The sequence below is a fragment of the Vitis vinifera genome, chromosome 10 (assembly GCF_030704535.1).
Source record: "Vitis vinifera cultivar Pinot Noir 40024 chromosome 10, ASM3070453v1".
Lineage (NCBI taxonomy): Eukaryota > Viridiplantae > Streptophyta > Magnoliopsida > Vitales > Vitaceae > Vitis > Vitis vinifera.
In genome coordinates, this window is record NC_081814.1 from 5,445,330 (window position 1) to 5,461,701 (window position 16,372).

General features: G+C 30.4%; 1 protein-coding gene across 5 annotated transcripts; it reads right to left on the reverse strand.

Moving 5' to 3' along the window:
- Window positions 1–221: 221 nt before the first annotated feature.
- LOC100247008 (protein STRUBBELIG-RECEPTOR FAMILY 1) lies at window positions 222–8,771 on the reverse strand. Of its 5 annotated transcripts, XM_059739940.1 has the most exons (18): window positions 8,330–8,421; window positions 8,063–8,103; window positions 7,890–7,945; window positions 7,652–7,781; window positions 7,489–7,560; window positions 6,101–6,166; window positions 5,900–5,971; window positions 5,733–5,804; window positions 5,579–5,650; window positions 5,434–5,499; window positions 5,219–5,284; window positions 4,323–4,699; window positions 3,725–4,152; window positions 3,138–3,409; window positions 2,744–2,882; window positions 1,666–1,802; window positions 1,369–1,525; window positions 222–664 (listed from the first exon to the last, which is right to left on the reverse strand). In XM_059739940.1, the coding sequence occupies exons 3-18, from the start codon at window positions 7,894–7,896 to the stop codon at window positions 572–574; spliced, it is 2,226 nt and encodes a 741-aa protein (XP_059595923.1). In that variant the 5' UTR covers window positions 7,897–7,945; window positions 8,063–8,103; window positions 8,330–8,421; the 3' UTR covers window positions 222–571. The 5 variants fall into 5 exon arrangements, with proteins under 5 accessions (XP_059595923.1, XP_059595921.1, XP_059595920.1 ...); XM_059739938.1 differs by lacking the exons at window positions 7,890–7,945; window positions 8,063–8,103 and adding an exon at window positions 8,585–8,771 and having other exon boundaries at window positions 8,330–8,503; XM_059739937.1 differs by lacking the exons at window positions 7,890–7,945; window positions 8,063–8,103 and adding an exon at window positions 8,630–8,742 and having other exon boundaries at window positions 8,330–8,503.
- Between the last annotated feature and the right edge of the window lie 7,601 nt (window positions 8,772–16,372).

Below are 16,372 nucleotides of genomic sequence, written 5' to 3' on the forward strand. Positions count from 1 at the left end.
AAATGGGTCAGAAACTACACGGCAAAGGACAAAGTTAAAATGGGGTAAAGAAAATGAGATGCCCTATGATCACAACAGGAAAGAAAAACAACAGAAAAGATATGGAAATTGATTGTAATCCTGATTTTTCCCGAGGCTAGTCTGACAAGCTTTCAAGCTGGCAAGTTAGCTGCACTCAGAGCATTTCACAAAAGTGAGCTCTAGAAAAACACCACCCCAAGTAAACTTCATGAATCTAAACAAATTAATATAGAACTGGGTTATATTTACATTGGACATGAAGTTGATGTATCATATTTTACACCAAAAAATTGCATTAGAAGGAAATAATCAATACTAAGCATGAAATTGAAAGAAATTGAGTTAGCATACAAAACACTGACACTTGACAGGCCCATCAATTTTTAATGGGCATGAATAGAAAACAACCTCTGTTTTGTGGCTGCTGAACCTCAAAAAAGATATTATGACACTTTACGTTGAAAAATCACATCATCATCTGGGATTTGGCCCCAGAAACTTGTGACTGCTACATGCTCACCATTCTTTAGCATTGTGATCATTTCCTACTTCAGTTCTTTCCCCAATTTTGGGGTTCTTTCTCAATCATGTATAGGAGATCCTGGACAATTTCAGACATTGGTGGCCTGAATTCTGGCTCAGGCTGCAAAATGATCAGAATACAAGTTGGTTTATTTTCTCTGGATGAGGCAAAGCAGTGCCAAAAAGGGGGGGGGAAAAAAAAAGAAAGGGTAATAAAAGGAGAACAAAGCACGCTATATTATAAAATAATTAAACTGACAGTTGATCAATGGGAAATTAAAAAGGCATATGACCCAAAAACTGTGATGACATTAGGTTCGAGTATTGATGTACATTTTCAAAGAAATACTCTTTAAAAGGTACACCAACTCTGCAAACAAACCATGCAAGCAATAAGCAGTGATGTTTAATCATTACTTCACAGTTGTCACCACAGATTTGAATGTTGTCTAGTAAATATTCTTTCACAAAACCTTAGATGAGTTAATCACATGCAATTTATTTATTGCTCAATAGTCTTCAGAGCCAGTGCCTGAACATTCCTTTTTCCAAATTCCCTCACACACACCACCCTATTAGAGGTTTTTACACTAAGAGGGAGTTGTGCTTACCACCCTATTAGAGGTTTTTACACTAAGAGGAAGTTGTGCTTTTCACGATGATTACTAATTTCTGTTCTACCAATCAACACAAGCAAGCATATCAATCTAGAGAATTCAGAGGCCTGGGTAATGCACACCCAAAATGATATTTCAAGAACTATTTAGTAAACATGTCTCAAAATGACACAGGAGACAAATCAAAAGAAAATGAAAACAGACTCACCTGAAGACATAAGGAAATTATATCGGCAAAGTGTGATAAAGACTTGGAAGGATAGGATCCTTTCAGAGAGGGATCGACCATCCTTGATAATGCATCAATATCATGAAGCTGAGGAGCTGCCCATCTAACAAGGAATTGCTCCGTTCGAGGACGTGACCTAGATATTTTTTTTGTCTATTAGAATACATCATAGTAGTGAAACCCAAAATTTTAGACAAGACAAATAGCTTGTTTGGGAATATGCAGCTGAAAAGAATTACAATGAAACAAAAAATTCTCTTGAATAGGATTGCAAACCTGTCATAAGATCGTCTTCCTGTGAGGAGTTCTAACATTACAACTCCAAAGCAGTAGATATCACTCTGGTAAGTATAACTTCCCAACTCAAGTTCAGGAGCAACATAACCTTGTGCAGAGAGGAGGTGTCCTGTCAACTGAAAATCAATTGTCCAATATCAGAAAGCTTAATAATCACAAAAAAAAAAAAAAAAGGTCAGCCCTGTAGCTAAAATTAAATGGATTCTATGATATACTTGTAATTTAATAAATTTTACTTTTCACCTTTCCAAATGCAATTGTTCCCACTTAACCTAGTGCCCCACTTACTGGTGACTAATTACCTTTCAGCAGCTTAGAATGACAATCATTACTTTTTTTTTTTTTTTTTGTTTGATAGGTAGACTGACAATCATTACTCATACGGTTCACACATATTGGTCCACAAAGCCTCCAACAGAAAGTTAGGTTCAGGATTAGATCTAGTTAATTAATTTTCGGAGAGCCTCAATTTTGCAGAAAAATATGCACTACCAGATAAGATTCTGTCCAACAGTTCTAAATTATCAAATATTTTCCAGTTTACATAATCATAAAGCAAAAAATGAAGTTAATAGAAGGAAGACAACAAGTTTAATTTTCAAATTTGAGTTTGATAATTTCGATGGAAATTGATAACAGGCATAATATTTTCAGCACTTCCCCATTACCACAAAGTCCCCAAATGGGAACCATCATACCCAAACAACAGTCACTGCCTGGCTGTGTGCAAGATAAAACAAGTACTGACCAAGTTTTGATGAGTAAAAGGCACATGATCACTATCACCAACCCCAAATCCTTTCCAAACACCCAAAAGTATTGAACCTTGACATCATTGAAATCATTAATTCCATTCTTGAGAATTCTTTGGCGTACAACTTTCATGCAAAACTTTCTTACTTCTTGAATTTGAATTAACTGGTGTCTCCTTAACTCAGCTAAACCAAGCACAAAATCAAACTATAGGTTCTCTAATTTAATAACATACTTAAAAAATAGTAGCTAAATATGTTGTGACTTGTCATAACAGACATAAGAATGTATGAAAAGGAATTACCCCATTGGCAGAGCCAGATGATAGTAGAGGAGCCAAACCACAGTCTGAGATACATACTGAAAGCTCATCATCAAGGAGAACATTGGCAGACTTGAAATTATGGTGCACAACAAGTGGCCGACAGACTTCATGCAGATACCTTTGCAACAAAACAGGTAGAACTTAGTTTCCAAGAAATAATTACCTATTAAACATTGGAGGCACAAGCCTCACAACCTGCACAAGCATGCAAAAAAGAGTTGGAAGTTCCCATTCAGCTGTCATCTCTCAATTCACCTATATATAAGAGGAATTAGGAAGATAATATGCTTCAAACCTCCTACACCTAAGATTAGTGGCCATCTCAAAAGATAGTCTGAATGCCTAGATTTAGTGAGTTGATTGTTCTACTTACTCCAGGGCTCTTGCAGCTCCCAACGCTATCCGGATGCGTGCACTCCAAGAAAGTTTGCTGTGGATCTCATCCTCCAAGTGCAGTGCATCATTAAGTGTCCCATTTCTGCAATATTCATGCACAAGCAGCCGTTGTCCATACTCAGCACAGTAGCCCACAAGCTTCACAACGTTGACATGTTGAAGTTTAGAGATGCTTGACACTAGATTAAGAAATCCATCATCACTCAGCTGCCTGGAAACAGCAGGCTGTAATTTCTTGACTGCCAATAGCTGTAAAGAATTGAGATACAGGAATAAATTCAAAGGTCTCAACATTAGGCGTAAGTGGATAGGGAAAAGAAAAGGACCAAGCATTTGACCAACAATCCTACCCTCCTCCATCCCCACCCTACAACAATCAATTAGTTTTCAGCAGCAGGTACACTAACCTTGACTCAGTGGTGAAGAGAATTCTTACAAAACTGAGTGAGAAAAAAACAACTGACAAACACAATCCTCAAGGTATTGGATGCAATCTAGCAGGAGGGCCACTCAATATAACTGCCATAAGAAAAGTAGTTCATTCTATGTCTATACAATGTTTACCTTTCCATCAGGAAGCTCAGCTCTATAAACGCTTCCAAGTGTGCCTTCTCCAATAAGATTTCCTTGAGAAAAGCTATTTGTATACTGTTGAAGCAATCCAACGGAAAAATAGCTTACAGAAATTTGAGAGCTCAAACTTTTGAGAGGATGACTCCTAATAGCCATTCCAGCAGGCACAGATGGCTTCACCATGGCCTCATCAACAGAGTTATGTGGGAGAACTGGTGGAAGTGGTGGTGAGGGCAGCAGAGGCATGTTATTCACACCATATTCTGTCATGTCAATCTTATGATCCTTCTTATGCCTTGAGATTGCATTGATTGTCTTCCCATCCCTCTCCTGTTCATCCTGTGGCTTTGAACTTAAACCCACTTTTCTATGATCTGTTCCATATCCATCCTGTGGCCCCATAACTACCTCTGTGGTAACTGTTACAAGAATGCAAAAGACTGTTTGTCAAGCAAAAACAGGAATATATATATATATATATATATATATATATATATATATATATATATATATATATATTGATAGTAACAAGAAACAAAAGATAGTTTTACAAAGTTTTTGAATAAAAGATGAGAGAGAAAAGAGTTACCTTTCTCCATTTGATTATTAGATTGTAGCAAATATTCCTTGTATTTAGGATTCTTTGTTGCAAAAGCACCCAGTTTATCCCTACTGGTCATTTTGTAAGTCACTTGCCTGCCTCCACAGCATCTTGACTTAAGAAGGCATAGTCCTAATGCAATTGCCGCAAGCAGTATAACCCCAGCAATCGATATCCAAACGATCCTTTTATTTGTAAAAAAATTGCTTGATCCTGGAGGAGTTAGTGTTTCAGGTGAAGATGCTGTCCAGTTAGCAATTCCAAGAGATGGTGGTGGCATAGCTGGAGCTGATGAAGGGGGCGAAGTTGGGGGTGAAGTCGGAGGAGGAGGAAGAATTGTGGTGTTAAATGGGTTTCCATCTTTTCTGAAAAGCAGATTCTACTGTTACCACAAGAACCATAAAACCAACAAATAATACCATGCAATCAAAGATGATGGAGAAAATTAGAGAAAATTAGTCAAAGGCACGTGTAAATGTTCCAACTGAAAGCAAAATTACATCGAGGCTATTGATATTTCCTGTTAGAATAAGATATTCATAACTAAAATCATCATCCTACATTTTCCATTCAGGCTTTGATCTTTTTACTTTGGAAAATGAATCTTTGTATGCTTTATAATATTCTATGTGCTGAGTTAATTACTTAGAGGCCAAAGAATAAACGAGAAGACCTATATTTGAGAGAAAGAGCTAAATGAGAGATGTTTCAGACCTTAAAAAAAATAATAAAAAATAAAATCATGTTAACTAGAAGTACCCATTCTACACAATTTTTTTCCCAAATTTAAGGCATTTATGTAAAAAAAAAACCATTGGCATCAGAAACCAAAAAACAAAAATAAATAAATTAAAAAAGAAAACACCTCAACCCTGTGACTTCACCTGAAATTTGGAATACTCAGCAACTTCGCTGGTATAGGCCCAGAGAACAGATTGTTCTCTATGTTCCTACATAACAAGGAATAATAAGGTGTGAGGAAGAAAGTAAGCAAGAAGTTTTGATCAAACAGTAATTTGAAAATAACCAGCAGTAAAATTTTCTAAGAAAATATGAATTCAATTGAAGATTGAAGGCACAGAACAGGCAAGAGGGTTACAGTTCGTTTAGGAGAAGATCCTGCAAAACATCAAGGACTCCAGAAATTTGATTGTTCTGCAAGTGCCTGAAATCCAAGAAATCCATATAATTCATGGAGATAGAAGATGTTTACGGACAAGAAACCTTATAGTGAATTTACGCACAATGTGGTAAGAGCTAACAAATTTCCCATTGAAGGAGGCAGTTGACCACTCAAACTGTTACTTGACAGATCCCTGCACCACGATATATCATCACTACAGCCATAAAAAAATATAAACACAAAGACAAATCTAGCTGATTTAAGAAAATGCCTACATATTTATCAAACTTGTAAGCTGCTGAAAGGCATCTGGTATTCCTCCTGTTAGATGGTTATTGTTTAATGACCTGAAGGAAATGAGAACTAATATTTATATGAAGAAACAAATCAATAAAAAATAACAGCTTGTTGTGAAGAGAGGTGGAAGTTGAACAAAACTTACACGGCAGACAATTGAGTAAAAGAAGACAAATTAACAGGGATGCTTCCACTGAACTGGTTATCTGAAAGAAAACTACAACATGCAAGAGAAGAAATGTGGCTCATTTACGGCAGTAATTAAATAAGGATACTTTGTAAATACCATGCTAAGATCAGCTAAATAAATTACGGATATCAAAATAAAAATGAGGTTAAAACATACAGTTGCATGATCGTAGGGGGCAAATTGGATGGAATGCTACCTCCAATGTGGTTGTTGCTCAGATCCCTGCATTAAAAAAATAGCACAAAATGTATCACAATACATCCATAGTTGTTAACTCGTAAAACGTATCGTGTATCGTTTTTCTATTTTTCTATATCCTGTATCATATTGTATCATGTATCGCAAGTTTTTCTATATAGTAAAAGATAAAAAGAAAAAATAAGTATATGTGTATATATCTATTTAAAGTATGAAGTATAGAGTAGTATATAACCAAATTTTATGGAAGATAGTAGGATCTAAAAAGTTAAACTCTATCATATCAAATCAAAACATTGAATGTTAAAGTTTTGACAAGTTCAAATTAACAAAATATGACTTTAATATATAGATTCATCACATAATCCACAAAAATAAACTTCTTTAATTTTTAACTATGATTTTTAGTTCCAAATTCTAACTAGGCATATGCTCTTATCACATTGTACATATATATCCCTTGATGTGTCATCTTCAAAGTTCCATCTTTTAAGGTTCATCATCATTCATTTTCCACCAAAAAAAGAAATAAAAAAAGTTAATATATTAAGTATAAATTTTTATTCACTAATCATCATCACTTTCACTATGAACATTCAAACCATTCAAATGAAAATTCTTCAATATTCATTGTAAAAATAAACTTCCTTAACTTATACTATAACATTTGACAACAAGACTGTAACCTCTCATATAAGATTATTTTACTTATTTCTCCTTTTTATAATCAATTTTTAATCTTTTAGTATATTTTAAACAATTAATGTAATAAATTCTTTTAACCAAAAATAATAAATTGATTTTTAAAAAAAAAGATACATTTTAAAATAAGATACAAATTGTGATACATGTCGATTTCCATAAAAAAATGTATCATATCATTGAATCACATCATGTATCGTAAGTTTTTAACAACTATGAATACATCCATAGAAAGGATATTTGAAGCCTTCAAGAACATAAACAAATGCAAGTTCCCCATGATGTCCGAAAAATGAAAGTTTGGCTATGCAGAACACATGATAGGGAGATCATGCAATCAATAAGATAACTCTTAAGTTGCCTAAAAAACAAGAAATCCAAAATCAGCCAGGATGATATTTGATCATTCCATAGAACCAACTGCTACTTGTCCTGGTTAGGTCAAGTCAACAATTTGACAGTGACTAGGCTTTAGAACAATATGACTATACATGATTGAGGCTTGTTACTAAGAGCAGGGTATGAGCTAATAGATCCAACAGGAGGCCTACAAAATGATTAATGTTTTTCTTATAGACCTTACCCCTAATCCATGTGATGGTAACATGAAGATGACTCGAAGCATTCAAGAAAATGTCACTTACATCTGTATCAATGATGTAAAAAGATCCAAGTTCCCGCTCAATTCTCCTCCCAAATTTGCACCATTAAGAATTCTGTAGATACAAACCACTCAGAAAATTTGACTAAAAGATTTGTTGTTAAACATCAACAAATAGGAACCCATTGAAAAATGATCTGACATACAATCCCGTAATGTTTGAATTGACACATTGGATGCCTTGCCAACCATCCAAGCATGGGTCTCCTCCAATAGGAACCCATCCAGGAAGAGGAGGGTAGCCTAAAGCAACATATAAGCTATTTACTGCAGTAACTGAAAAAAAAACAAAAAAACAAAAGAGAAAAAACGAATCAGTCAAAAAATTAAAATATTCAATATAAACTTGCATCATGGTTTTTAAAATTAGGTCAGAGTGTCTACCAAACATCGGGTTTCACAGCCAATCTGAGAGCAAATTTGGTCGGCCAAAAGCCCAACTGAAAATTTGGAAACTTGGGTGAAACTATTAAATTTTAGGAAAAGCATTTCAACTTTCTCAATTAGTTAGGCTAAGCAGTTGGGAAGAAACAAAATCCTTAAAAAGATCCACCAACCAGTTAAAAAGTTAGAAATCTTCCTTCTGTCCAAGATTAGACTGAAATTTACCAACCTAAACCAAGTTACATTCAGGCCAAGAAAGATTGGACTAAAAACAGTGCCCTTGAACTTCCACGTAAACACTACTTCAATTCAGATTCCAAAAACATCAAACTAAAACCCAACATAACAATGATACATAAACAAAACATAACCTAGCATCAGGCTACCAAATCATACTAAAACCAAACAAAAAAATTAGGAAACGCGAACACTGTAGTTACCATCGCGCAGGTCAGTGTATCCGCTCGAAATCCGGACAGATAAAATCACTACCAACCCCATGAAAACACGCGCACACCTCTCCCAGTCCGAATGACCCATCCTAAAAGCCCGCCTGAAGCCAATAGCTTTCTCTTCTCTCGGAAAACCCAAACCAAACTCCTCGAATTCCAACCCTAAAACAACATCAAGAGAAATTCTCATAAAAACAAAACAAAATCCACGCTTACGTACAGAGTTTCAGTAGCAGAACAAACCCCGCAGAATTGATGGATGATCGATGCAGAAGACAAAACCCTAACCCTGTAGAGAGATTAAGCGAGTGAAGAATCAGCAACCTCTGGTTTTTGGGAAGCGAAAGGTGTGAGCAGTAGAGAGCCAAAAGCAAATATTTTTGAAAGCGGAATCTCTTAGTCAATTCTGGGCCCACGCTTTCCCAACGTTACCATGATTCTAGAGAAGTCTTGTATATGTTTTTATTTTAAAAAAATAAATTCAATTGTAATCATTTTTCACCCCTATCTAATAAATTTTTATTCATATCTTTCAACTTTCATTTGTGGGACACCTTTCCTTTTTTTTAAATAGATATGTTTGCTTTTTATAGTATTTTGTTAGCCGTCCATTCTTGTTTGGGAATTTCTATTTATGTAGATTTAATATTCTTTTATGAAAAAAATAAAAATCATTTACAATGGACTAGATTATGAGTCATAATTTATGTTGGTAAATCACGTTCATATCATGTCAGAGACTAACCAAATCCGACACCAATAATAATTATGTTAAAAATATAAGTTTAGATACTATCAAATTATTAAATAGGTAAATTATTATGTGACTTATTTAATGATTAGATATTCTTATTTAATAGTCATGTTAAATTACATATGATATCTACGATTTAATTAATTATTTTATTTAAAATAATTTAAATAGTTTAGAGTTATAAATTAATAAATCGGTGAATTTGAATCAAATTCATATTATATACATTAATGAAAAAACTACTTGTTTATAAAACAGTATCAAACTTTATAAGTACCATTTTCTACTTTTTATTTCTTATTTGTTTATTTGAAATGGTATATAACAAATAATATATTATCATCGAATAATATATGATAAGTATGTATATATGAAAATCAAATATAATATAAGAAATATTATCTTGTTTAAATAAGGACATATAATAATTCATACACACAACAAATTAATTATGTCTAATGATCTCAAAGCATAAAACAATATATTAATTTTGTTTAATGATCTTCAAGAATAAAAACATAAATAATTACTGTCTAATTTTGTCTAATTTATTATAGAAATTTAATCATAAAAATACAGATATTTGAATATGAAATATTATTTATTGAAAATATACCATAATTACAGATAGTTGTTGAATACGAGTTTGTTGACAGTAGGGTGATGAATACAAATTACTAGAATTTTTGAAATAGGAAATTACAAAGTCAAGAGAGATAATTTTTTAGAACACTATGCTTGCACTCTTGAGCTATCAGGATTTCCAATTCTTTCTCACTCTCCAAAGTTTTGCCTTGTGAGAAAATTAGTTTTACTATTTATAGATGATGAAGTCGAACTTTAGTCTTTTTTAGTCTTCATTCTTCATAATTTTTTAAATCCGTCACCACGTGTTCAGGCCTTGTTTCTTGAAGTATGGAGAAGGAGAAGAATTTTCTTTTCCTTATCGGATGACTTAAGAGAAAAAATTCTCTTTATTTTCCCTTACTCCACCTTGATTGCATTTTGTAGTAATAGACAAAAACTACTATTTACTACTATTCATGACTTTTTGACTTTTGTTTTTTACATTTTTCACCATTCATTATTTACATACTTTTCACAATTTTATTTTTTTTACTGGATAAATACAATGGGACAAATGTACAAATATACAAATATACAAAAGATTATTTATATTTCTTAACTAAGTATTTCTAAGAGATATTTTTCAAAACTTTGTTGAGCTTCTTTTTCAATGACATACTCTTTTTTGTACTTATCAACAAGATAAGTAAATTGAGTTTGGAACAAAAGAACTTCTGGAAAATTAGTTGCAGATATGATTTCTTTAATATTGTATTTAGTAATGAGATTATAGTTAGAAGAACTATAAATCTCATAATCAAAATTTCTTGCAATCATTATTGACCTCCAATGTTTGATTTGTTTTTCGAGGCTGGATTTAGTACAGGGCCAAGGGATCTTTGTACCAAACAATTGATATTTTCTCTTATTGACTTTGAGAATAATGATGTTGAGTCGGGTAAACTCCTCCATCATTCAACCATTCAAGAGGCGTGCTTTTGATAATGAGTTCAATCGATTTGAAATCTCTGATAAAGACATTTAAAACACAAACTGTTAACTTTCTTCCAAATCCATCAGTTTGATCAGGATGGACGAAAATTAGTTGATAAAGAACTCCATAATCCATGAGGAGAAAAAGAGTTAGTTCTATTAACTCATTATTGAATTTGATGACTATCGGCTTATAACTGTCTAAGTCAATGTCGGCTTTGCAAATACTGTAAGTAAGAGTACACTTACAGTCATGCATTTCTAATGAAATTTCCTTCCACAAATGATCAATATTTGGACAATCATTATAAGTGTTGTCATAATGAGAAATCCAAGTGAAACTCATTCCTTGAATAATAATTCCAAAAGTGTTACAATCAGCAAGAAATTGCATGATATGCTATTTCTTTGCTTCCCATATAGCTTGAGCCTCTTGACTGATTATCTATCTAAGGTCTTGAGGAAAATTCAAAATCTTTTGCTTGAAAAACGAAAATCTTGAATTTTGAAATTCTAGGCTTTTGTCAAAAAGTGTTGAAAAATAATTTTGAAAATATTTTAAAAATGTAGCTTTAGATTTTTCTGCAATTTTCTTACAATTAAAACTTTCAAGACCTGTATCAATTGGGATGCAATGCATATCATAACTTGAATGGTTAGAAAAAGATGTTTAAATTATCATTTATCCGTTTAAAATTAAAAGATAAAGCATTTAAAGCTTCCAACTTTTAAATATTACTTTTTGCATTCCAGATGTTATCTAAAATGCATTTTTGTGATCTGTCTAAACCTTCTATATCTTTACAAATCCGAAATTACATATTACTTTTAGGAAATACTGGAAGAGTAAATTTTTCAAACTTAATCCGTTATTACTCCATATGTATAGAAAATTCAGAATTTAGTACCTCTTTTGAAACATAAATAAAAGATCTAATGAGTTTATCTTTAATATACCAAATTTGAAATATATTGAATTAATAAGGGGCAAATGATTGTGAATAAGAATATTTAAATGAGTTTTTTGATTTTTTGAAATCAAATTTATTGATTTATATGAGCATGCACAAATATCATCACAATATTTTTGATCATTTGATTCTTCTTCTTGACTTGACTCCTCACTTGATATTTCTTGTGTTATTAATATTTGATTATCTTATTATGATTCATAATTTTCAATTGATTCTTCATTTTCTTTATCAGTTATTAATCCTATCATTAAATTTGTGAGTTTATCACTTATTTCTAATGAATTGATATTGTTTTATAATTGACAATCTTTTGAGTAATGACCTGTTTTTTCACATTTATAACATGTGGGTGTTTTCTTTTTTATAGTTGGTTTATTGAAGCTTTTGATTTATTAGAATTAAATTTTAGAAACTTCTTTTGAAATTTTGACTTTATTGAGGGTTTTTTTGCCTTTTATATTACTTTGTTTATTTTTTCTTTTTGAAGGGGTTATTATTGTATTGTGACCATAATATGAACAAAATTTTCCTAATTATTTTTACTATATTGTTTTTTTTTTTCATTTGACTATTTAGTTTAAGATATGTACAAAGGGCTAAACCTTTGTTATTGATGAAAGTAATTAATTCTCCATATGTTAATGACTTATAGGGATTTATTTCATTATGAATATTTCTTATTCTTTGTCTAATAGTTTCTGCAAATAAAGTGGGTAAACCAAATATAAATTTTCATTTCCAATAATGACTTCCACAATCATGTATTTATATAACTTTGACTAAAAACATATCTTTATATCACTTGAAATCTTTAAGTTTTTGACATCTAAGATTATTAAGGGTTTCGGAAGGTCTTTCTTGAAAATAGACTGGATCTCCTATGAAATGTTTTGTTATTGCAAATATTAATGTATTGACAACATCTACTTCATAATATTTGATTGACGTTCATTTTTATTTGATTATTGTTTTTTTTTTGCATTTAATATGTATTCTCTATCATTTTGACTCAAATAATGATCCTACCAACCTTTAAGTAATCTAGTGAATCATATGACTAAGGCATCGATAGCATGAAAGTCAGAATTATTAGTCTTGATTCTATAAGCATTAGCAACCATGATCATTTCACGAAGTAAATTAATTATTTGACGTTCACTTATTCCATCTATATTCCATTCATAAAAACTACTATCATCATAACTAGCAGCTAATTGATAATTTATTTTTTCCAATTGAACATTAGAAAAATAGGGTTTTGAATAATAATTTTTTCTACTTACAAAATTATTAGAAATTGCATTGACTGTTGTAGGGGGTTTTACTATTGAATCATGAGACATTTTGAACTGTTCTTCTATTTTATTGATTTTTGATTTTCTTTTTGTTATATTTTGGAGTTTATCTAATTTAAGTTGTATTTCTTTTAACATTGTTTCCGTTGGTGTTGCTAATTGGATATTTGAATTTGTAGCATTTATAGGAATAATAAAAGGTTGTTTTAAAGTCTTGACAAATGATGATGATGATGATAAAATTGAAGAAAATTTAGATTTTGAGAAATTTTTGTTGTTTGTTGATTTAAATGTTGAAAATAATGATTTGTATAATTTAATTGTTGTTGAACTTGTCTAATATCTTTGTAAATTACGAGACTTTGTTCATATTTGGTTATTGGAATTTTGAAGGGTGAGGCAGAAATTGAATTGTTATCAAAATTAAATTGATGATTATTTAAGGGTGGTTGGGAACCTGAGGTTATTGTTGAAATTCTTTGAACATTTTATGTGTGTTTTATTGCTAATTGATGTCCTTCTTCATTTCTTAAAGTTGTAATTTGTTTTATTTGTTTTCTAAGCAGGAAAAACCAATAAAAAAAAGGAATTGTCATTTTATTTTGATTCATATATATTTTCATATTGTTTTCTTAATGCATTTATAGCTTGAGGAGGAAGTGTTTGAAAATAAGTTATTTTGGTATTATTATAAGAGACAAAATAATATGATTTTATCCATCATACGTTAGGAGTAAAAAAAGTCTTTTTATAATTTTTCTTATGAATAATATTAACTTGATTATGATACATATCCTAATGAGTAGGTGACACAGGATGAGATTCTTATTATTGATATATAGGAGTAGGAATTTTTTGAGTAAAATCGATACCATTTAAGCTTGCATTTGAAGTAGAATGTCTTGTAGACACAAAATATTGATTAAATGAATATCTAGAAGTCGAACTAAATTCTATTTGAATAGTACCATTTGTATGTTGTATAATTTTTGAAGAAGTTGTTAAAGGTTTAATAGGTTTTGAACGAGTTGAATCTTTTAATTCCCATTGACCTTCTCAAGTAATTTAATTCCATTTTAATTTTTTAGGAACAAAACTTTGAGTATTGTTAGGATTATATTGTAATTATAATATTTAATGTTTGACAGATTGACACCTTACATTTTTTTTAAATAGATATGTTTGTTTTTTAAAGTATTTTGTTAGCCGTCCATTCTTGTTTGGGAATTTCTATCTATGTAGATTTAATATTATTTTATGAAAAAAATAAAAACGATTTACAATTGACTAAATTATGAGTCATAATTCATGTCGTTAATATCATATCAGAGACTAACCAAATCTGACACCAATAATAATATTTATTTAAAATAATTTAGAGTTATAAATTATTAAATGGGTGAATTGGAATCAAATTCATGTTATATATATTAATAAAAAAACTACTTGTTCATAAGTATCAAACTTCATAAGTACCGTTTTCTACTTCTTATTTCTTACTTGTTTATTTGAAATGGTATATAACAAATAATTTAATAATCAATATATTATCATCAAATAATATATGATAAGCCTCTATATATGAAAATCAAATATAATATAAGAAATATTATCTTGTTTAAATAATATTTAAATCAAATATAGTCTAGAAATTTTTTAAATAAAATACAAAAGGAAACCATGCTTAGATTATTTTCAAGAAATATCCTCAAAAAAATATAAATTTTTTTAATTAAAATTGGAGTAAGATTCAAAATTTAGTTTGAATATCCCAAGGCTACCCATCGCCTCAATTAAAAAAGGGAATGCCACGTCATACTTAAAAAATTCTATGTGTAACTTTTGCCTTCTTTATTGATTTTGTATATTATTTTAATCCTCCGTCCCTATCTTTTCCCTTTGTCCAGCTGTACTTGTCCTTAATCACCCAATCCACTAGACCATAATCAAAGAGAAAAGTATGAGGGTGGAACCCCACAAATATCATATGATTATACAAAGATTGCCATAATTTTTGGTTCAACTTTAAAAAAGTGACTGGGTCTATGATTTAGATGGGGGTTTAAACTTTAAAGTGGGTCAGATTCAATTGCCCCCGCCCTTAAAACCCTAACCTCCACCAACTTTCTGGTGGTAGGCGTGTGACCAGTGACCACCATACAAATGTTGTTAGCAAGTAATAATCAACCGATAATTCACCCCCACTGAAAATCACCTTCCTCGCACACAAAATAATCAAACAGGGGCCGTTGCTTTAACGAGACGCTGAATGATCGACGACATAGGGCCATTGCTTAGAAGGGGGGCATCCTTTTTCCATTACATTCCTTTTAAATTTGTTTGTGTGTCATTCCTTCCTTCACTAACTACGCGTAAAGGTATAGCTGTCTTCTCCCAGAATCGTTGGATGCCGAAGATTTTCCTTATGGGACATTTGGGAACTGTTTTTTATAATAATTTTTTTAAATTAAAAAATAAAAGTAATTTGATAACTTTTAAAAAAAATAATTATGAAAAATAATTTTTTTAATAACCATTTTAAAAATTGTTATTTGATTATTTTTTAAAATAATCATTCAAAAAATAACATAAAACATCTAAAAATGTTATCCAAAAAACACAAATAAAAAATAATTTTTTGTTGCAAAACGTGTTTTTTTATTCTAAATTAAAAAATAGTTTCCAAACAAATTTTTAATAATTAAAAAACCATTTTATATTTAAAAAAACAAAAAATATACTATTTCAAAAAACATCATTTAATTATTATCACTTATATTTTTTAAAATTATTTTAAAAAATAATTATATAAACATGTATAATGATGAAAAACAAAGTTTCAAATATAAAATTTATTTTAAGAATATTAAAAATAAGTCTAAAATATTTAATTTTTTAAATAAAATTTTATTTTATAAAATATTAAAAAATGTTGTTAAAAACTATTGTTAGATGTTTTAAAAAACGGTTACATATTGATTTTTTGGATTTTTTTTATAATTAAATGGAGATATTTAGCCATTATTTCGATATTTTGGATTTTTAGATATTTAGCTGATAATTTCGATATCCGGACCTATAAAAAGATTTTATCAAGATTTTTTTGATATTTTTTCCGATAATATCCGATTTTCCCGAAATTTTATGGCTAATTTTGGATTTTTTTTTCAATAATCTGGGACTGGTTACGTGGGTCAAATACATGGAATGTTTGATTTTAACAGATTATTAAAAATATAAAACCTCGAGTCTTTATTTATATTTTATATATTAATTAAATATAAAATATATATAAATTTGTAAGTAAAATTCTAAATATATATTTTTTTAAAATCACATATATATTATTATTTTTAAATATTTAATATAAAATATATTTTCAAATTCCACCTGAAATATCACAAATTTTTACGGGTATGAAGCATTAAAAATTTTATTTTAAATGTGT

What these genes read in the sequence shown, in the direction of transcription:
- LOC100247008 (XM_059739938.1), bottom strand. Translation starts at nt 8,429, where the DNA reads ATGGGTCATTCGGACTGGGAGAGGTGTGCGCGTGTTTTCATGGGGTTG. An exon ending in CCCCCTACGATCATGCAACT is followed by an intron (nt 5,972 to 6,100) that starts GTATGTTTTAAC and finishes TGCATGTTGTAG; the next exon opens with TTTTCTTTCAGATAACCAGT. An exon ending in TAATAATCAAATGGAGAAAG is followed by an intron (nt 4,153 to 4,322) that starts GTAACTCTTTTC and finishes TTCTTGTAACAG; the next exon opens with TTACCACAGAGGTAGTTATG.